This window comes from Parambassis ranga, chromosome 2 (assembly GCF_900634625.1).
Source record: "Parambassis ranga chromosome 2, fParRan2.1, whole genome shotgun sequence".
NCBI classification, from domain to species: Eukaryota; Metazoa; Chordata; class Actinopteri; family Ambassidae; genus Parambassis; species Parambassis ranga.
Genome location: NC_041023.1, coordinates 4,084,343 through 4,104,812, shown reverse-complemented (window position 1 = coordinate 4,104,812; position 20,470 = coordinate 4,084,343). Strand labels below are relative to the sequence as shown.

Below are 20,470 nucleotides of genomic sequence, written 5' to 3'. Positions count from 1 at the left end.
TGCATAGCTTTATAGTATTTATTGTGCGGTAAATATGATCAAATATTATATCTTCATTATAATATTAAGTATCTTAATAATAATATTAAGTATCGTCATAATAATATTAAGTATATTCCAAATTAAATAAAGTAATAAAAAATAAAATGTAATGTTTTTGTTTAATATTAAGTTTTATGTTCAATAATAGGTGTTATAAAATTTTTCCATTTTCCAAAGGGAAAATAAACTGCTATATATTGATTCAATGATGGAACCTTAAAATGTTTTAAATTGCACGAAAATCGAAATCAGTTTTATTAAAACCGAATAATAATAATAATGATGATGATAAAATACAGATAAAAAATATTAAGTAATTTAAAAAACGTGTCTGTTGCTTTCTCTTTCATTGCTTTGTATGATCAGCATTTCTACTCTTCCCGTGTTTAGTGGTTTTGTGCTGTTTCTGTCCTCCCCGCAGTCTGGCTTGTCTTGTAATGTTGCGGTGGTTTAAATAAAGTTTTGAGTAAAATGAGGCTTTGTTTACATCCGGCTTCAGAAGCACGCGCTCAACTCACCCCTCTCGGGTATTGGCTGTCCGGATGTGTAGCTCCGCCCACCACCGGCAGACCGGAACCTTTAAGTGACAGAAAGCAAAAAATGTAAACGTTTTATCTTATGTTCTGCTCAAACAGTGACTATAAAAGTACACCTAAAGTGAAGTACATGATTTTAAAAAGTAACTTTTACTGGTAACTAACTCGTGTTTCCTCATTGAGTTACTTGTTTAGTCATTAGCGTACTGTTTTCGCTTCTTGTAGCATTAAATCGATTCAATTGAAGACCATTTTACAAAGCTAACCGAACCGCATTCATAACCACTGGTATTCAACTTATTTACTTATTTTATTTTATCTAAATAAAAACATCCGCTTACATTTTTAGGGTTGGAAGTATACACATGCGCATTGTGGCGCAGACGCACGTTCATTGGCGCCAGCGCCAACTGCAAAGTAGTTATTTCCATTTGGGCTCAGAACCGAAGAGGGTAAGCTGCGCACAGATTAATAATAGTAAGCTAGCTCATGTAGCATCACGGTATGTTTACACCTGTGGTTCTTCTTTGTGTAGCAGAATGTGTTGTAGTGTTTATTGTAAACCACTTTGTTGGTATTTTACTGTCCGGTTGGAGTTCGCAGTGAGACTACTGCTGTAAAACATGCTAGCGTCACAGTTAGTTAAAATAAACTCGCTAAACATCGTGTTGACTTTACTGTGCAGTTATTTATCAACTTGATTGAACCGGGAGGAAACAGGAAGGCAAACGTTGCAAAGCTCCTGGGCTGTAATGAGTTAATTAGCACACTCTCCGTGGCGTGGTGGCATTGAAAGTCGAACAATAGTGCAAAGCTAATGCAGTGATCATAAAGCAGAATCGATCAAATAGTGTTAAACTCTGAGCAGGTCCTGAATGTTTCTGTGGACAAAATGTCCTCCCTGAGCCTTTGTGTTGTCGCTGCACGCAGGGGAACAGTCGGAGCGTCCACTGCCTTTGTCCTGGGGCTTTTTTTTGTCTCATGCAGCTGCAACAATCTTTCCTCCATTTCTAAAGATGATGTGTAATGTATGTGAGAAGCAGCGTTTTGTTTGAGCTGATTGAAGCTGGAGAGCGTTTGAATGATAATATCTGCGGTAGTTGAACAAAGCATACTGCTGAGACAAATTGCGGGTTTGTGCGGGAATCAAAGTGCGTTTTTATGCTTTCATAGAGCTGCAGCTGGTGGTTAACGTCCGGTATTTGCATACCGGACCCAAGTGCCAACTTCCTGGTTCAGTCGTTAATAAACACTGACACCGTTTCCTGTTTTACAGATGAAAGCAGCCACAGATATGACAGGACGCAGGTAATGCCATCTTATACAAAGTTTACAAAAGCAGTCGCAGACAATAGTCTGTCCCTGTCTTCATATGTATATTATATGAATAAAGAGCTGAGCTGGAACACTGTATAAAGTCATCATAAGTAAAAAATCTGCTGTCATTGCAGTGGCCGCCTGCCAAAAAGATCTGAAAATGGGCAGAAAAGCAACGGTACAAAGGTAAGAGACAAACTCTAACTGCTACTAAAAAGCTCTGATCACTGTGCAGACAAAGACTTACAACTTTTTCTTTGCAGCAGAGCAACAGGAAAAAGATTCAGCCCCTGGCGAAGCTGCACTGTGAGGAGGTAACCGTTTGTTTTCTCTCAGATACATGTTGTCTGCCTTCCCTGTTCCCTGTCAAGTGACAAAGTTTCATATCTGTTTCAGAACCAGACGGTACTGGAAGGCGTCACTAAGCCCTGTATCCTCATCGAGACCCCTGAGAAGGGAGTCGCCATGGACTGTGACGAGCCCGCCCATCCTCCCACAGACCCCTTGGTGTCACCGCTGCATCACTTTGGGTGATTGTTGAATAAAAATGTCCGTCTAGCATCAGTCATCAAAGGAGTTCAACACATTGCATCAGTTTTTTTTTCTCTGTTGGTAACAGGTGTAGATCATTTGAGGACGTTTGGGTAAAGATGGTTGATAAGGAGCAGAATCACAGACACAGCAAGAGCTTTCTGCAGAATCACCCCAACCTAGAGCCTGGAATGAGGTCAATCCTCCTCGACTGGCTGATCGAGGTGATCTTTTATTTGCGCCTTCCTGCTTCCTGCTTGAAAAATCTCTGATGTATTAACATCATGTCTGTTACAGGTGAGTGAGGCCTTCACTCTTCACCGGCAGACGTTCTACCTGGCACAGAATTACTTTGACCGCTTCATGTTGACTCAGAACAACATTGAAAAGAGCATTCTGCAGCTCATTGGGATCACCTGTCTGTTCATTGCATCAAAGATGGAGGTAAGAAAGAACATGCTTTAAAAAGAGACTTTTCAAAGAAAGGAAGCACAGCTGAAGCTGCAAGGAGGAGAGGGATTCATTGAAATGCTGATAAGAAAACAGGGCCTGATGCATATGGAGTGATGTTGGAGGTTACATGTGAATGATTAGTGTCTTACCTCCTCACAGGAAGCTTGTCCTCCGAAGGTCTCTCAGATGGCGTATGTGACAGCAGGGACCTACTATGAAGAAGAGATCCTTCAGATGGAGTTAATCGTTTTGAAGGTAACACTGTTGTGTGTTTGTTTTTTATTTGTATGTACACACAGGCAAACTTCAAGTTATACATAACTGTGTTCCATGTCTGTTTTCCAGACGTTGCAGTGGAACCTTTGTTCCAAAACAGCGCTGTCCTGGCTGAATGTTTACTTCCACATGGCATCAATGAACGCCACCTCTGACCTGCTGGAGCCGCCACATTTTCCACAGGAGGCTTACGTAGTAATGACACGTGTAGGTGTTTACATTCAGCGCACATGAGTCGATACTGTTCCCTCATATCAGACAATTTATTTTTCCTTTTTTGGGATTTTTGTAGCTTTTAGATCTGTGCACCCTCAACATAGACTCCCTGGACTTCCAGCATCGAGTGTTGGCCGCCTCAGTCCTGTGTCACTTCATACAGCAGGAGACTATTGAAAAGCTTTCAGGTAAGATCCTATTTATGGATGAATACAGCTGCATATCCACATCATTCAAACTCAGTAGCTGCACCATGATCAAAACAAGATCTAAACGCACTTGCTCAGTGTGTGTGTATGTGTGTGAGACATCTGATGGTTTCTCGTGTCCAGGTCTGTCCAAAGACGTCATCCAGCCTTGTGTCAGCTGGATGAGTCCTTTTGTGGAAACGGTCAGTCGCTTAGGCAGCGTGACACTGAGGGAGTTTGCTAAAGAAGTAAAGAAAGAAGAAAAACACAACATCCAGACACACGCAGACTACATGACCATGCTGGTTGGTACCTGATGTTGGTTCTATTTGTATCCTCTGCTGTCCACAGTGATGTTTACCTTCATCTTTATTTCTTTTAAGGAGACTGCAGCTCAAATGGCGAACAGTCAGTTTCTCTCTCCTCCAAACAGCAAAGAGAACATCTGCACGTTCTCCAGCGTTCTTCTGTTGTAAAGTACAGGCTCAACTGATGTGAGTGTGAACAGAGGACAACAAGGGTCAGTGTCCTGTGAAGACAGGGATACTGTGGGAGATAACATGACTGCCAGTGTACAGTGTGTAAGCATTATTCAGGACATTTTAAAGACTTTTTGCCAAAGCTTGTCTCAGTTTGTAGCTTTTCTAGAAATGGGTGTGATTCTGAAAAGAAAGAAGTCAGGGTTGGCTCTAAGCTTAAAGTCATTTCTAGGAAATGATGTGATTTGTGCAATTGTTTAGCATCTTTTAGCATATTAAATATGTTCATAGGCAACAGAAAAAACCTTGAAACACTGCATCGAATGAAATGTTAAAGTGAAATCTGCTGAAGAAGGTGCCCTGCATGTTTCTCTTGTTACTTTTACCAAGCTGTTTAAACTGATGCAGCAACTCAGGGTGTTTTTTAATAAGAATTCACATCAGATTACAAGTGTACAAATGAACTGTATTTATTTAGAAGTTTATTTTCTACCCCAAAATAAAATATACATTCCCACCATGCAGTGAGTGTGCTCCGTGTTTGTACTAAAAGTACAGTTTGGCCATCGCCTGCAGGAATTTCTTCTTTCTTTTCTGTGCAGCCAGCTGCAGCACCTCCTCTGGGTTACTGGTGTTTAGCTCCGCCTGTCCGATCGCTTTTATCTGAACAGTTTGGAGATGTCAGAGTTAAAACATGACTCTGCCAAGTTCTCCCTCTGGCAGTATAATGGTGTGATTTCGAAATCAGTTTTTTTTTTAACTTTTAGACCTCCATTCATATGTTTCTATACATCAAATCTGATGAAATGAACACTTACAGCTATCTGTCTCTTCTCAGCCTCGCCTCGTTTATGGTGAATATCTGAACAGAGAGTCAGGAAGAAAAACACACTACAGAAAACAACAGGTAGAATATAAGAGCCTCACTAAACGTTATCTATAAGAGAAAGGATACGTGTGAGATATTCCAGGATGGTGACGTCCCAGATGTAGTCGTAGAATGAGTCCATGGCATCATGACTAAGGAAACATGACACATGTCAGTAGGGATTCTGTGGTTAATATAACATAACGAGTCCGGCTGCGTCGTACCTGCTCTGCTCCTGAAGAGCTTTGAAGGCCGTCATGTAGTCGACTTCTCTCAGAAACTGACACAGAACAGCAACCTGATGAAAACACAGCCCGGTGTGTTACAGTACAGTCAGACACAGACGCCCACTTTTACACATGACCCGCCCCGGTTTGACCTCTGACCTGTGTGTGGCAGTTCATCATCGAACAGCACTTGATCATCCTCTTCAGGACCTGCAGTTAAAACGGTCACAGAGTTATTAAGGAATTACTCTCATGTGTCTTTAACGGTTAGGGCTATTACCTGGTCTGTGTAGATGTCAGGTGGAACAGCTTTGGTGAAGAAGTCTGAGCACACGGCTCCAGCCTGGAGGTAAAGGTTCAGGGCAGCAGAGTACTGATTTGTCACTACAGAGGGAGAAAAAGAGGCTCAGCAGAAACATTCATACTTTTTCTTATTGGTGGCAAATAACAGTTCATACGTCTCTTTAAAGAAATGGTTCACCAGCAAACCTCTTCCGCTTCTCACCAAAGTAGATGTCAGCCTGTGTGATGAGCCACGACTGGTTGTTTGGGTTCAGAGTGAGAGCGTAGGTCACCAGCTCCTTCACCGTTACTGCCACTGCTTCCACATCCACCGCCTGGATGCTGCTCAAAAACACAAAGCATCACAACACAAACAGCTAACGTTATACTTCCTCTGACTTTTAAAATAAGAGCTAAGAGATGTTTTGAAGTGGAGGACAGAACGAAGCAGCTAATTCCAGTCTCCTCATCGTGTAACACTCTTAAATTAGCACCAGAGGAGAAACGGCTCTTACTTGGGGAGAGAAGACGGCCAGATGGAGAGGTGTTCTGCTGTCACTTCATTCACAATGTCATCCTGAAGAAGAGGATGAGAAGAGGTTAAAAGTTCAGTAAGCATTCTACAGTTTTCCGTCATGATGTGGGAGCTGCTGTTTAATTCGTTACCACATCCTTCCCACAAATTTAGTCAGACGCTTACCCGCACGATGCTGTGTAGTCTCACAAACAGTGAGATGAGAGTTGTCAGCACTAACGGCTCCTGGAGAAAATATCACAAAACGTGTCATTTAAATATCTGTAACAGTTCCACAGTGTGTTAAGAGATACTTACTCTGAGTTTCTTGATGAACGTGATGAATTTGCTCCTGAATGGGTTTGACAATAAGACACAGCAGAATGAGTGCGATTGTCTGGTACAGACATCATTAAAATCTTCAATGTCAGGCTGTGTGTGTGTGACATACCGGTGCAGGATGCCCATTGAGGACTCCCTCTGTTTAATCAGGCCGACTCGGCCATCACTGTTCCTCTTGTGCTGGATGGAGACGCTGCAGATCTGAACCACCACGTCCCACAGCTCCTTGGCGGTGCGTCGGCTCTCTTTAGGACCTGGGAGCTCTTTGCATGTGGAAGCCAGGAGCTGCCCGAGCTAGAGGGATGAACAGGAAACAGGAAGAACTTATCAGGAGATCTCTCCGAGTATTGAAGAATGTGAATAAACCAGAACACCCAGACAGAGAGGATGCAAATTCAGGATGTCCTGATCTGATCACGTGATTGGAAATTGGGCCCGATAATGTGATTTCAGACTCGATCGGAATCGGACATTACCTCCCGATCAGGACTCGGATATATATTTATTAGGGCTGTCAAAGTTAATGCCTTCGGATCGGGACTCGGTATCGGCAGATACTCAAAATCAAATGACTCAGACTCGGACTCGAGGGCAAAAAAACCTGATCGGGACATCCCTAATGCAAATTGAAGCAAATGTGACTTTAATGTGTCGTTACCTTGATGTACGGGTTGTTCATGACCAGAGATGGCGGCACCTGCAGGGTCAGGTAGTCGTTCTCCCTCCAGTTTAACATGAAGGCCACGCACTCCTCTCCTACCACCTGGCGCAGGGGCAGATCTAAAGACAAAGACCAGCATTCCCTTTAGTGCACCTTCAGTTTTTGTACCGTGTCTTATGGAGCTTCAGGTCAGTGAGTAAAATGTGTCACAGTGTCGTCACCCTCTTACCGTGAATCCTCATCTCCAGGTAACCTCTGACCCTGCTGACCAGGTCGGGAGGCGGACGCTCCTTGCTGCCCTCGGCTGCCATAGTCTCGTGAGCGCGCACCTCCAGCAGCAGCATCTCATTCAGCATCACCTGCCGCAGCTTCGGGGAGAACTCTGTGACCAGCTCCAGGCAGGCGGAGAAAAGCTGACGAGCGTGAAAAAAGTCCTAGAGATACCAGGAAGACACGATGGAGGTGATTCTGACTGATGTCATGTCAATTATCATTATTGTGTACGCTAAGAGATAATGGCATCAAACCTTTATTAAAATGCAGTGGAGTCCTTTGGCCATGAGGATGTACACCAGGTCCTTGGTCAGGTTGTCTTTGATGCCCAGTATGACGTTGATGTAGTCAGGAGGAACCTCCCACTGCGCATACAAACAGGAAGTGTTACATGAACAGTGGATAAATGGATGTCTGATTCTGCTCCTGAGGGATTCTTTGACCTCTGACCTTGCTGTTCACCCTCCAGAAGGGTCGCTCTGCTATCCCGTGCAGTTCAATGAGAATCTGCCGGATCCTGCGAGGCTCCAGCAAGAGGATGAGCTGCTGCTCCAGCTGCCCGATGTTCACGCTAGCTGAAGCTAAAAAACAGAAATTAAATCAGTCACAACCTCAAGAAAACGGCTGGCAGCTCTTCCTGTTGTCTGTACCTGGAATGTCGTAGAAGGAAGGCAGAGGTTTGGCGCTGAGGTTGATGGTGGCCGACCTCTTCCTCATCTGCTCCACGAGGACCTTCCTCTCCTCCTCCTTCAGCAGCTCCATGAAGAGCTTATGAGACGACACCACGAACACAAGGGACAGATCCTCCAGGCTTTCACAGAGAGTCCTGCGCCACAGAAACGAAGACAGATCAGTCTGACATAAAATCAGCACTGTGTAGACCTCAAACCTACGCCTGACTAACTTCATGAAATTCGCCATGTTTCTTCTGGGTGTCTCAGACGGACGGTCCTTTTCCAGCGAACGTGTGCAAACCTGCAGGACAAAGAAAATCTTACTTTACTTTCTGAAACCAAACTACACTCAAACACCTGCCGTATTCACTTACCTCTAAAATAAAGTCCACCATTCGTTTGCTGGGCTTGAGAAGCAGCTGCTGGAAACGCACACTGAGCACTTCTCCTTCCAGAGCATCTCGGACGGCATTACAAACACACAGCTTGTGACAGACCTCATCCAGGCCGGACTCCCTGCACACAGACAAATCATATCTTTAGCATTATTAACGTCAGCTTTGTGTATCTGTGTAGTTGAGCGTGTGCTGTGTGAACAGGGTTTTGTTGTACCCTCACCCTTGCTGGACTTTATACAGGAATTCCCGGTGAACAGAGCGTCTGAAGTGGTTCGGCAGACTGCGGATTACGTTGTCTTTGATGAAGGCTTCGATGACGGCCTGTGAGAGAGAGAGAGTCTCACATGTGTCAGGATCTTTCAGTCTTATTTATATCTGGCAGTTATATCATTATATACCTGGTAGTTGTGTGCCCGGATCAGGCTGTTGATTTGGTCATAGGGGGTCATCTGAGGGTCGCCGGGGTCACAGTCTCCGGTCATAGCTTTACAGGCGTTCCAGTACCCAGCGAGGCGCTTCTCATCCAGGTGAACGTGGACAGTCAAGTCCAGCTAAAAGACAAAAAGGAAGGATTGAAAGGCAAACTGCGTTTAGGACAAGTATATGACACTGTGATCCTGAGGGCAGAACTACCTTCTTTAAGAGTTCCTTTGTCTGTCTGAAGTGATCCCGGGCTTTCTCATAGGCCGACTGGTCTGTGCAGCCTTGATGGAAGAAAATAGCTCCCAGATCATAATGCACCTGAAACAAAAACCACTTCATTCAGACTGATCTGCAGCTCAAAATATGGATCCCTGAAAGACATCGCCGAGCTCTCCACCCACCTGACAGTGCAGCTCGTCAGCACTGATGCAAAGCCCCGCGGTCGATGACTCCGTTTCTCCATTAGCGGCGGCATCTGCGGTCAGCAGGTCTAGAGTCCTCAGTGTGTGAACATAGAAGTCTTTCTTCAGCCGCAGCGCTCCTTCCAGGACGCTGATGGAGTCGGCTGCCTGCTCTTTCAGCTGAGGGAATAAAAGCAGCAAATTCAGCACCACGATCATTCAATTCATTCTAAATCTGGACAGCATGCTAACCCACTCACCACAGTGAGGATGTTTTCAGTCATTTCTTTCTCCTGCTGCACGATATTTATCCTGCGTTAGATAAAGGAGAACTCATCCAGGTCTTTTGGATTAAACATTAAAATAAAAGCAACAGTGTGTGAATATTTTTAAACAACTTAGTTCTATTCTGAGTGGACACAGGAAGAAAAAGCAGATGTGTTTACATGTTCATCTGGTGAGGTCCGGGTTTGGTTTGTTTCTCTGGAAAGCTGCTCAGCACGATGGTTCTGATGGCCCTTTCAAAGACACAGCAACAAAGATATTTAATCTTCATTTCTCATAGGACTGATCATCCTATTGTTGTTGTTGTCGCATGTAATGACAACAACAATCTACAAATACATTGTTTTAATATTTGTTTATGCAGGTAGTCTTCTTACTGACCATCTGTTGTAGATGATGACAGCCATGGCGGTGGTAGGAGGCAGAGTGGACAGGTCCAAGTCCACGTGTTTCACTCCTGGTGGCACTTTGCTCACGCACAGGAGTTCATTCAGTAACATATTTAACACTGGGATTGTCAGCCTGGGAAGGGGAGGAAGCAGGTGAGATAATGACAGATCGGACCAAACAGAGTAAATCTGCATCCTCACACTCACCCTTTCTCGAGTAAATCTAGATCCCACTTCATGTGTGCAGCCACTTTCAGTGCCAGCAGCTTTAGGGTGCGGTTCCTGCGGTTGTCTGCTGGAGGCTGCACCTGATTCTGCTCATTTACAGACGGCTTAGATGCCTGCTCCAGAAACTGGATGATCAGCTGAACTGGGGTCGGGTCTAATGTGGAAACATAATGCACCACACTATTTATATCACCCTTGATCCATTCAGGTCTGTGTAACAAACATTGACAGTAAATAATCAAACTAAACTGACCTGGGTTTGATTTCTGCAGGTGTTTCTCCAGCAGGCTGCCATCCAGGAGAAACTCAAACCAGGAGGTCTGCAGAGGCGTGCTGGGCCGGCTGCCGGCCACCGCGGCCACCCGGTCCGCTGCTTCAGCACTCATCCTTCCCTGGTTTTAATATCAAGATGTCAGCTCAGGATAACTGTAGGTTCATGAAATCAAATTGGTGCCCCTAATAAAACAACAAAGCTGGGAGCCTTTGACCAGGGGCCCATGGACCCCACCAGAAAATAAATTATTTATTATTATTAATAAAGAAATTTTTATTGTCTAAATAAATCGTTCATAATGACTAATCTTTCAACTGTATTTATTGTTATATTTGTATTGTTTTCGTGGAGTCACAAAGTTTGCATTTTTATTTTTTTAATAATCTTTATTTGTAATGATTTTATACGTTCACTGTTCATTTTCTTAACATATATTTCTTTACTAAAATAATCTCAAAAACTATCCTCGCTGTTTCAAAGGTAACTACATGTCAAAGCTGTTAGCTCGAGTACAGCTAAAGTCTGTTGATGTTTGAATACTTTCACAGTTTCATTCTAACTGGACGGAGCTATACAAGTATATGACATTGATTTGCTCCACGCTGCCGCTATATAAATTTCAAGCGCACCCCAAACATCCATTCTCTGTTGTGTTTAGAGCTTGCGACGTTCTCGGCTAAAATGCTAGCTAGCTAGCTAACGTTCGCTGGCTGGGGCACACACGTTGGGACAGGTTATCTTACCTTAAAAGACCAGAATGATAAAAACAGAGGATAAAAATGGCTGAATGTGCATTAAAACCTAAATATTAAGAGCTGGAGCAGCTGCACAGACTGGTTCTCACATATTTCATTCTGCGGCTCGCCATCCCTCCTCCGTACTTCCGGTTCCGCTTCGTCGCCAAGGCAGGGAAACAGTGCGCCATATTTGCGCATATGCTGCGTTCAAGTCACAGTCAGGTGAAGTCGTAATTATGAGTGTCTGGGTTCAAAATAATCAATTAATGTTTTGTTTGTTTGTTTGTTTTTGTGGTGTGAGTTTTGAAGTTTGTAATCAGGCTGATTACTACTGTGAAATAAAGGAAAACTGAGAACGGGATATGGGTTAATAAAGGGCGTTTTGTCTCATCTTCCATTTACCGACATCTCATAAATTCAACATTCCGCAAACATCTTTGTCAGAGGTTCCTACGTGCTCCTGGCTGCCACCAAATAATCAAAATAATAAAAAGCTAAAATAAAAATAATTTCAGCTCTATTTTCTCTTGGATAGTATAAAAATTTAAAAATATAATGCATCATTTTAAACATGTACTGATGATTATATACAAATCAGATTACAAAAGTAAAAGAACCATCTACAAGTTTGCCCCAGAGATTAACTCATACACACTTTTTAATTTCCATCAGTAAAACCAAATTCTCACAACTTGGCTGTATGCAGAGAGAGACAGATGTGTGATGATGTTTGCACAATAGCACCGAGGGATTTACCACCAAATACTGAAGAACGGATCAGAACCAGTCAGTCCCAGAGAAGAGCGACAGTGATCAATAACAGATGTGGGAGCATCCACCTCTCAATATAAGGCAAACAAAGATAAGGACAAGCAACTTCAGAACAGAGCCTCCACCTTCTAATACAAACTCTCCTTCCACTTCCCTTTTGAAGGTCAGAGCACACAACAAGCAGCATACAGTCACCTTCCCTTTGAAAGCAAAGCATGGAACTTTACAAAACACATGAGTATTTGATAAGGAAGCAAGAGGCAGACAGGCAACATCAGGTTTTAGAATCATTAGACATTATTTCATCTGTTAGATAGTGTGTCCTATTATTAGTTACTGTGTGGTGCTGCATTGTGTAATTAGCCACCATCAAACTATGTCTACACTATAAATGGTCATAACCGTAATACTAATAGCACGTCTCATCCCATGATTAGAAGAAGCTGGACAGCCCAGGAGGTTGGACTTAAAACACCTAAGTTTGGATAAAAAAAAAATGCATAAATACTCCAGTCACACCAGAGGCTTTTGGGAAGCCACGTTAACTTTGTGCTAAATGCTAACAGGCTCATATTTATGCTATGTAGCAAGAATAAAACGTCCAGCTGAGGCTGATGGGATCTGTTACCAGGTTCAGAACTCATCAGACATCAAGAAGGAGACATTAATGTGTGTGTGTAGATCTTCATTGACTCACTGAAATCACTCAGCACCAGCAGCACAAACATGACTGGTAGTCTGGAGATGAAGAAATGAATTGAACCTCATCGACCCCTCCCTGCATTAAAATGCCTCACAGTAACATGAACAGTAACACGTGGCTTATAAAACTACAGTACAGTGATTAGTATGGCATGATTCAACTTAAACATACACATGAAGGCCGTTCCAGTGTGCTCAGCTGATCCCTGCTGGTTTGAATGTGCATCTCCAAGTCTGGAGTCAGACCAGGCCAGTCAGAGCATCAGCAGAGAGGCTGTCAGTACTGAAAGGAGATGACCGAGTTCACTTTATAGACGTGATACGAGCGGTTCCAGAAGACCCGAGTGAAGTAGTTTGTGTAGGGCGAGTAGTTCATCTTTATCTCGTGGCAAAACCGCCCATACTTGGAGAAGGAGTAGATCTCTCCTTTGTCATAGACGACCTGAACAGAACAGACAGATCGTGGATGAAATTTTAAAGAAATATAAATAAACATTTACCGTATTTTCCGGACTATAAGTCGCACTTTTTTCATCCTTTGGCTGGGTATGCGACTTATACTCAGGTGCGACTTATATATTTAAATATACAGTTAGTCAGCCTTGTGTCCTGACGTCCCATTACAGATATAATGGCAGCTGTTCTGTCCCTCTCCTGACGGTTCTCTTCCACCTCTAGCTTGTCCACACTTTGCATTCCGAGAACAGGTGATGATTAATGACAGATTAAACTCACATGTCCATTGGAGATGTCGAGCAGGTCTTTGATCCTGCAGCCTTCAGTAAGACTGAGCTCGTTACAGATGGACTCCTCGATGATCACATAGTTGATCTTTTGCGACGTCAGGAGCTTATAGATGTCCTCTGCTGATCTCATCGCATACACCTGATACATCTTCAACAAGAGAAAACATGTCCCAATGAACAACACAGCCTCACTGAGGAGCACAGCACGTCTAATGTTCTCACTCACGTCCTCGGTTTTCTTCAGCAGGTGGATGTCTGAGTACAGTGGTAAACTAGTTACAGCTGAGCCTGAACACAACTTCACTGCTCCCAACAGCTGGGGACTTCCTGCGAACACCGCTGCCACCGGAGCCTGCGACCTGGAGGAAGAAGCAGTTTGACGCCTCAAATATGACTAATAAATAATCTTCTTAACTTCAGCAAGGATCAGACGACCCCACCTGATCCAGCTCATCAGCTCCACTGTGTCCGGGTCGTAGAACTCCTGCAGGTCCGACAGATCCGCTAACACACGAGGGCAGTACTGCAACACGGGAAAGAGAACACATGATGTGTATGGGACATGGAGAGCTTCTAAAGGAGACAGGCTGGAAGTCTTACCTCTCTCCACAAACTGAAGCCGATGATGGTGGGAACAGCTGTGCTCAGAATCAGAGACTGGAGAAGGACAAAGAAACGACACGACTATTCAACAGATGAGGGTGTTTAAATCCAGAAATCCTTGTAAAACACACTGACCAGCACTACAGGGTGGATGGACCTCAGTTTGAGCCACTTAAACACGGTCATCCACAGGTCTGGAGAGCACACACCAAATGCTGTGAACATGCATACATACGGTGTCCACAAATACTTCATCCTGCAGGAACACAGGAGATGTTTAACTGAGCCGAGCAGAGCTTTTAGAAAGCACACATACTGCAGGTGGACGTACCCGTCGAACAGCAGAGCCAGACCTCCAAACAACAACGTGTGAAACACATGATAGATGACCTGAGGCTGCTCTCCTATACAACCATCCTCCAGTTTGTGCTGGGTGTTCAGTGGCTGACCGCTGTGGAGGAGAGAACGTAAAGCACATCGTTTGATCATTCTGCAGCATTTTGGCTTGAAAAATAAAACCATTTTCAGAGTAAAGTGTGACGGGCTGAACCACCTGAGTCTTCTGTAGATGGTCTGCAGTGTGGACAGCAGGCAGACAGCAAGGACCAGGAAGTAGAAGGGAAGAACTGAGGCCTGCGTTAGTCGTAAAAACAAGTCCTGACTGGGTGTTTGCAAACTGTCCTGGCACAGGAGGAAGTTGGTGACAAAGTCCCTGACGCACACACAAAAAAAACATGCTGTTAGACCTCACACACTGACGGAGGCGCAGTGAGAGTCCAGCCTGTGTTTTAACTCACGTTGTGGTGTTGAGACCAAACTTTACTTCAAGGAACTTCAATATGAAGTCGCTCTCACTGACAGGGATGAGTTTCTGTGGATGAAAAACACTGATTACAGCCTCATAACTGACCCACAGATGTGTCAGCAGTCCCATGTGTGAATGTACCTTAACTAAATAACTGAAGGTGATCCCGGTGGTGAAGACCAGGTGAAAGTGTAGGCAGAGCTTCATCACTCTGGCCACGAGAGGCCCCACCTTCATCTTTTGCTGGAACAGATACAAAGCTCAGTTAATCACGAATAAATCAACAGTAACATGCCACGTCACGAAGGGGAGCTAACGCTACCTGGAAGTACCTCGCGAGCACTGAGCCGATCAGGAGGCTCAGCAGGGGTGAGCTGAGCAGCGCTGCATTCTGAAACTGGAACAAGTAGGCCAGGAACAAGGAACTGAGGTACACCTTGTGAATGTCAGCCATCTGTTCGACACAGAAACGACAGGAAGTGAGAGGAGAGACAGAAATACAGAGATGCTAGCAGTTTAGAAAGCTAAAACAAAGCTTCAAAAATAAAAGCGTAACCCTGGTTATGTAAATTTATGCTAATCAGACCATCCAGGAGAAGATTCAGTAGACATATTGGTGAAGTCCTGCGTTACCTTACGTGGCGGCACCAGGTCAAAAGAGTCAAGCAGAAACAGACAAAGGCCTTGGACAAAGAGCACGTAGTGACTATGCTCCCAGAGCAGCAGGAAGGTGAAGGTGGTGGCACTCATGGTGAGATAGCAGAACATCTGCAGGGAAACGCAGCTCATCAGCAGAGGATTCATTCATCATAAATGAGGGAATATGTGAGACTCACCTCAGCGGCAGAGCTGATGTTGTTGCTCAGGAATCCAGTCAGAGCTGCAACCTGGCAGGAGAAGTACGGCAGAGCCCAGTTGTCCCGTAGAGGTATCGAATGATCCACTTTGGTGGTGTCTGCCCTGTGGGAGAGACGACTGTGGTAAGGTGGGCCGACCACAGGAAGTGCTGACACTTCAGTTTGACACTTGTTATCCGCTCACCTGTTAATCACATACCAGGCCACAGCCAACATACCGGCCACCCAGGTGCCACTCATCACCCAGCTGCACACAAACAGGGCAGTGACATAGACCGCCTGGAGGCCGAAAACCGCCCCGATGTAGAAGTAGATGGGCTCCACATAATCCTGAGAGACAAAGACACACTTTAGTCATTGTGACCCGGAGATTTATACTTCATTTGTGTGAAACACACATTGTCTTTTTACTTCTTTAATGACCAGCTAAACAACTGTGGGGATGATGTGTTCCTGACAGCAAAAGGAGAAATACACCCTCACCTGGCTACCTGTGAGTCTGTAAATGAGGCTGGTGATGAGCTCTGGATAAAGGAACAGGCGTTCCACTGCGTTGATGGTCTGACCTGAGATGGTCCTGTTGTCTATCGTCAGCTCATAAAACCCTGGGAAAAAAAAAACACCACAGTGAAAATCGGATTCATGTTGAGTGTGGTTAGATCTGTATGAGCGCACACGTACCTCTTTCAAAGGATGGTGCTGCTAGCATGTGCTTGTAGTAGTAATAATAGAGCCCGCTGCCTCCCTGGAACGTGATCTCACGCTCCAGTTCCTGTGATAAATCTGTATTTTAGAGCTGGTAGATATGGCTGCACAGTACATATGTGATGGAAGCACAACACAACAGTCTCCCACCTGTCGAGTCGAAAACCAGAACTTCCTGTCATGATATGTAGATAGATACACAGCATAGAGCATGCCACACGCAACTGCTGCCAGGCACCCGAAGAACACCCGCACCAGGCGCTGCAGAAAAACCGCTGAAGGACAGAACAGTGAACACAACACAACAACACTTTATAAACCTATGTCTATGTGTGCTTATTCCCACCAGTGTGCTTTGTGCGTATTTAAAATGCACATACATGTAGTTAAGCTCTTGGGTCTTCTGACAGGGGGCTGGTTTGGTTCTTCATGTTGATCACTAACTTCTCCTTCCTCTCTCTGCTGCAGGTTGTCCTCTGCTCCGCCGCTGTCTGTCCTCTGTTCGTCTTCATCTTCATCGCCTGCTACACAAAGTAGACAGTCCACTTATCACAGCATCCACACAGTGATCTGATGTGTCACATCATAAAGGTTAAGCAGAGCTGGATGATTCTGCACAGGATGCTAACAGGAGTTTAGTTAGCAAACTGATAAATTGAATTCACTTACGTTTTGCTTGCGGCTCTGCATCATTTTGGCGCTCCTCTTCCTCATCTTTATCCCCTTCTAAAATCTCTGATTTGCGGCATCTTAGTTCAGTCATGACGAGATCAAGTTAATCCAAGAGGAGTTGTCTGATGTTTACAGGTAGCAGCATGCTAGCTAACAAGCTAACAGAAGATCGCTTTAAATTAATGTTTACTTTGAACTAAACAGGTGGCCCGTTAGGCTACAAACGTGTCTTTAGCGGACTGACTTTTCCTGCACAGAGACACAAACCCAGCAGCTCATTCGCGGTGTTTCGGTGGATGATGACAGTGTGGAGGACTGAACTTAGCGCTGCAGCTAGTGGGCTGCGAATGGGGGACATGGCGGACGTACAGGATGGCTGCAAAAACCAGCGAAGAAGAGCTAATACGGAAGTTGATTCAAAATTCACTTAATTTAGGAAAAATTAAATTGTTTTTTTTTTTTACACAACTAGGTATATGTATATGCAACAATTGTAAAGTAAATAAATCATGAATATAATAAATAAATAATAAAACGCCATTGAAAATGAACCACTGTAGTTCAATAATATTTAATTCTCAAATTACACTTTTGAAAACACTACATTTTTCTTTTTCACATATTGAATGTCACTTTTTTTTAATTCCCAGGTCTTTTTTAATTTTCATTTTATCAATTGACATAAAACGACAGTTAAAGAAAAATACCAATAAGTATAGAATGCCGAACCAGCTCATAGTGAAAACAGTTTAATACAACAGAACCTATTTTCACCACTGAATGTGGAGTGTGCTGTTAATAGGAATGCAGAGATGTAACAACAGTTGAAGTATTGAGTATTTTCTCTAATAAAAACAATAGGCACATACAGTAAACATCTCACATAAAATCCCGATAGGACCAGATAAAATTGAACCTAACCTAAAAACTGGAGTTAAAACCCTTTAACCATAAAACCATAAAACACACCGATGAACTTGTATAACAAAACTGTGCCTCCATCAGCGTCCGCTCATTTTTACTCTGATGATTCCTCTGAACCTCTGCAGTCTCCCTTTGCAGTAATTGATGTTTCATCTTAGGAGAATAAGAAAACGGTTATGTTTTATTGCAGTAGCAGTAATAAGTTTTGAAAAGTAATATGTACCTGTTCTGTTTTTCTTTGGGCTTCCTTTAACATCACAGCGCTCCAGCTCGATCCTCAGGATTTTCGTCACTTGGGGGTGTTTGATTAAAGGTTCATCATCTGAACTGTTGCTTGATGAATCTATAAAATTAATTAAAATAAATAATCACATGAAATGGTACTAAAGGCGGAACACAGGAGTCAGAGAGCGTACCTGTCACAGGCTTCTTTTTGGGCTTTTTAGGAGTAGTCTGCCTCTTCTTTGTAGCTGCAGCCTTTGTTTTGGGTTTTTTCTTTGTGGAGCTCTTTTTCACAAAATTAATCAAAGGCTCGTCGTCCGAGCTGTCACCACTGGGCTCTGTCAAAGAGAAGGCACAGAAAGAAGGAGTTAAAGTTGTGGTTGCTATGTTTTAAGTCTGAATGACTTCAGGAGTACCTTGTCTCTTTTTTGAAGCACTCTTTTGTGATGCTGCGCTCTTCTTCTTTGCGTTTGTCTTCACTGGTTTCTTCTTCTTGGCAACAAGGTTCGCCAGAGGCACATCGTCATCATCATCATCGTCGTCTGAGCTGCTGTCTGAGGGTTTATAAAAATGACGTTCTACTCATAAGTACATGTACTTCTTCTGTTACTTCTGGACAGTTGAATGTAGAGGGCGTGTACCTTTAAGTAACTTGTTTGTACGTTTTGTCGGCGTTTTCTTCTTTTGCTTTTTAGCAGTATTTGTCAGTTTCCTCTTGACTGTTGCTAGTGGCTCGTCATCTGAGTTGTCACTGGAAGTCTCAGCGTATTTAACTAAAATGAAAAAATTTTACCTAAATATCAGTTTGCTAGATGTTCCCCGATCCCAAGGTTTAACACTTACCTCTCTTCTTTGCTGCGTTCCTTTTTGATTTGATAACTTGGGATGCTTTTACAGCTGGCACGTTGGACGCCTTTCTCTTGGATCTCTTGGCAACTGCACTCAGAGGTTCATCTTCTGAGTTATCAGCATTGTTCTGTGTATCTGTGTAAGAAATGGAAGTCAGGATTAAGTGTCTGATAAAAATAACAGCAGATAGATGAAGCAGCAGAAACAAATCATCTCACCTCGCTTCTTTTTCTCATCAGATTTTTTGGGTGGCGGTGAAACGGATTCCTTGGCAGCTCTGGAGGACACTTTGGCAATTTTAATCATAGGCTCATTATCAGAGTCATCATCAGCATTCACATCTAGACGAGTTAAAGCCAAAAACGTAAAGCCAGACATGTCAGAACAAATCATAACCCACAGCTTTTGTGTAGTGCACATAGCCACCTGCGTTTTTTTGATTTGTGCCGTTCAGCCTGGGCGGCGTGTTTTCCTTCTTTTCCTGTTTTTTGGGCGATTTTGTTTTTAATGCTGTTTTCTTCTTTTGCAGCGGCTCGTCGTCCGAGGAGTCATACAAAGCTAAAAGAAGACACAAACAGACAACATTTGTCTTAAAATCATCAACGCACAACCACAGAAGCTGCTCTGTCGTTATACCTTTGTCTTTTTTGGAGTGTGTTGTAGAGTTGGACCTTAAGCTGGGTTTGGTTTTCCCCTCACTGGGTTTTGTTTCAAGGAGCTTTGACAGAGGCACAAAATCCTCACAGCTGGAGCTGTCCTCTCCTGATCAGACAAAACAAACAACAGCATTTTCCAGTTATTTCAACACCGAAAGTTTCACTAAAACTCCCTTCATACTACTAAAGTAATAAAAATACAAAGAATCAAATGTAAACAGTATAAAAGTACAGCATGAGTGAAGGTGAGTAAACATTTGCTTCCTTTGTGTTGTTAGCAGCAGTGAAGGTTTATTACGAAGTTGTAAGCTAACCTAGCTGCTAGCTACGCACTTTAATAACGCGCGGGCTTCTTCGGCTTAAATAACAAACAGCAGTTGATAACGTGGCTACCTGTGGAGTCACGACTCTCTTCGGCGGTGTTGCAGGCCATTTTTTATGTGTCACTGTAATTTAATAACGATTTTCGTCCGCTAACCGCCAGCTGGGTTTGGCCGTTAGCTCCGTCTTGAGTTGCGTTAGTTTGTGGTTTGTTGTGGTTGTAGCTGGTCGTTCCTTGTTTTTTAACGGTTCCGTGTGATTTTCCGACAGCCTACAGCTAAAAATCGAGGTCCTGGAAGATGTCAGAAAATCTTTTTTAACAACCACCTTCACCCAGACACCGTGGGCACGGCCCCAATTCACGTTTAGTTTGTTGTCTTCCGTGTAGTTTTTGGACGAAGGCGCTATGGCGGCCGTTGATGACGTTGCGAAACGTCATTGGTCTACTGACTTCCGGCTTCTAACTAAAAACTTCCGAATGCAACTAAAACTCTTTATAATCATTTAAATTCTTATTTTAATATTCTAAAAATATATATATATATTTTTAAATTAATTATATCTAAGAAACTTTGAAAAGATGCTGCTCCTTTTATCAGCGGTCAGTTTTCACCTCCTCACAG

General features: G+C 43.6%; 4 protein-coding genes across 6 annotated transcripts; 1 reads left to right on the top strand and 3 right to left on the bottom strand.

The window, feature by feature from the left end:
* The first annotated feature begins 964 nt into the window (after positions 1-964).
* On the top strand, positions 965-4,550 carry LOC114432207 (G1/S-specific cyclin-E2-like). The gene is made up of 12 exons (XM_028400073.1): positions 965-1,030; positions 1,855-1,886; positions 2,030-2,081; positions 2,159-2,209; positions 2,292-2,425; positions 2,515-2,650; positions 2,724-2,870; positions 3,039-3,134; positions 3,225-3,362; positions 3,448-3,559; positions 3,704-3,864; positions 3,943-4,550. The coding sequence occupies exons 2-12, from the start codon at positions 1,855-1,857 to the stop codon at positions 4,033-4,035; spliced, it is 1,152 nt and encodes a 383-aa protein (XP_028255874.1). The 5' UTR covers positions 965-1,030; the 3' UTR covers positions 4,036-4,550.
* ints8 (integrator complex subunit 8) lies at positions 4,488-11,157 on the bottom strand. 2 transcript variants are annotated; one of them, XM_028400071.1, is made up of 28 exons: positions 11,021-11,157; positions 10,257-10,395; positions 9,983-10,157; positions 9,768-9,908; positions 9,548-9,619; positions 9,362-9,413; positions 9,102-9,281; positions 8,911-9,018; positions 8,676-8,828; positions 8,498-8,598; positions 8,254-8,395; positions 8,110-8,180; positions 7,856-8,031; positions 7,656-7,786; positions 7,460-7,570; positions 7,162-7,366; positions 6,930-7,051; positions 6,381-6,565; positions 6,248-6,281; positions 6,116-6,175; positions 5,931-5,992; positions 5,639-5,757; positions 5,414-5,517; positions 5,293-5,343; positions 5,131-5,204; positions 4,994-5,058; positions 4,857-4,900; positions 4,585-4,701 (listed from the first exon to the last, which is right to left on the bottom strand). In XM_028400071.1, exons 2-28 carry the CDS (start codon positions 10,387-10,389, stop codon positions 4,585-4,587), a joined length of 2,988 nt encoding a protein of 995 aa, XP_028255872.1. In that variant the 5' UTR covers positions 10,390-10,395; positions 11,021-11,157. The 2 variants fall into 2 exon arrangements, with proteins under 2 accessions (XP_028255873.1, XP_028255872.1); XM_028400072.1 differs by lacking the exon at positions 11,021-11,157 and having other exon boundaries at positions 4,488-4,701; positions 10,257-10,389.
* Positions 11,158-11,653: 496 nt separating this feature from the next.
* On the bottom strand, positions 11,654-17,223 carry LOC114432644 (probable C-mannosyltransferase DPY19L4). Of its 2 annotated transcripts, none has more exons than XM_028400793.1 (19): positions 16,873-17,223; positions 16,584-16,727; positions 16,354-16,478; positions 16,180-16,270; positions 15,982-16,103; positions 15,683-15,828; positions 15,478-15,601; positions 15,275-15,409; positions 14,964-15,095; positions 14,783-14,884; positions 14,634-14,707; positions 14,390-14,548; positions 14,168-14,287; positions 13,972-14,092; positions 13,834-13,890; positions 13,674-13,756; positions 13,460-13,592; positions 13,223-13,381; positions 11,654-12,929 (listed from the first exon to the last, which is right to left on the bottom strand). In XM_028400793.1, exons 1-19 carry the CDS (start codon positions 16,964-16,966, stop codon positions 12,765-12,767), a joined length of 2,286 nt encoding a protein of 761 aa, XP_028256594.1. In that variant the 5' UTR covers positions 16,967-17,223; the 3' UTR covers positions 11,654-12,764. The 2 variants fall into 2 exon arrangements, with proteins under 2 accessions (XP_028256594.1, XP_028256595.1); XM_028400794.1 differs by having other exon boundaries at positions 16,584-16,724.
* Positions 17,224-17,430: 207 nt separating this feature from the next.
* On the bottom strand, positions 17,431-20,269 carry LOC114431192 (nucleolar protein dao-5-like). Its single transcript, XM_028398798.1, has 10 exons — positions 19,920-20,269; positions 19,507-19,632; positions 19,297-19,428; positions 19,089-19,211; positions 18,865-19,005; positions 18,663-18,794; positions 18,438-18,575; positions 18,216-18,359; positions 18,023-18,142; positions 17,431-17,952 (listed from the first exon to the last, which is right to left on the bottom strand). Exons 1-10 carry the CDS (start codon positions 19,957-19,959, stop codon positions 17,894-17,896), a joined length of 1,155 nt encoding a protein of 384 aa, XP_028254599.1. The 5' UTR covers positions 19,960-20,269; the 3' UTR covers positions 17,431-17,893.
* Positions 20,270-20,470: the final 201 nt, after the last annotated feature.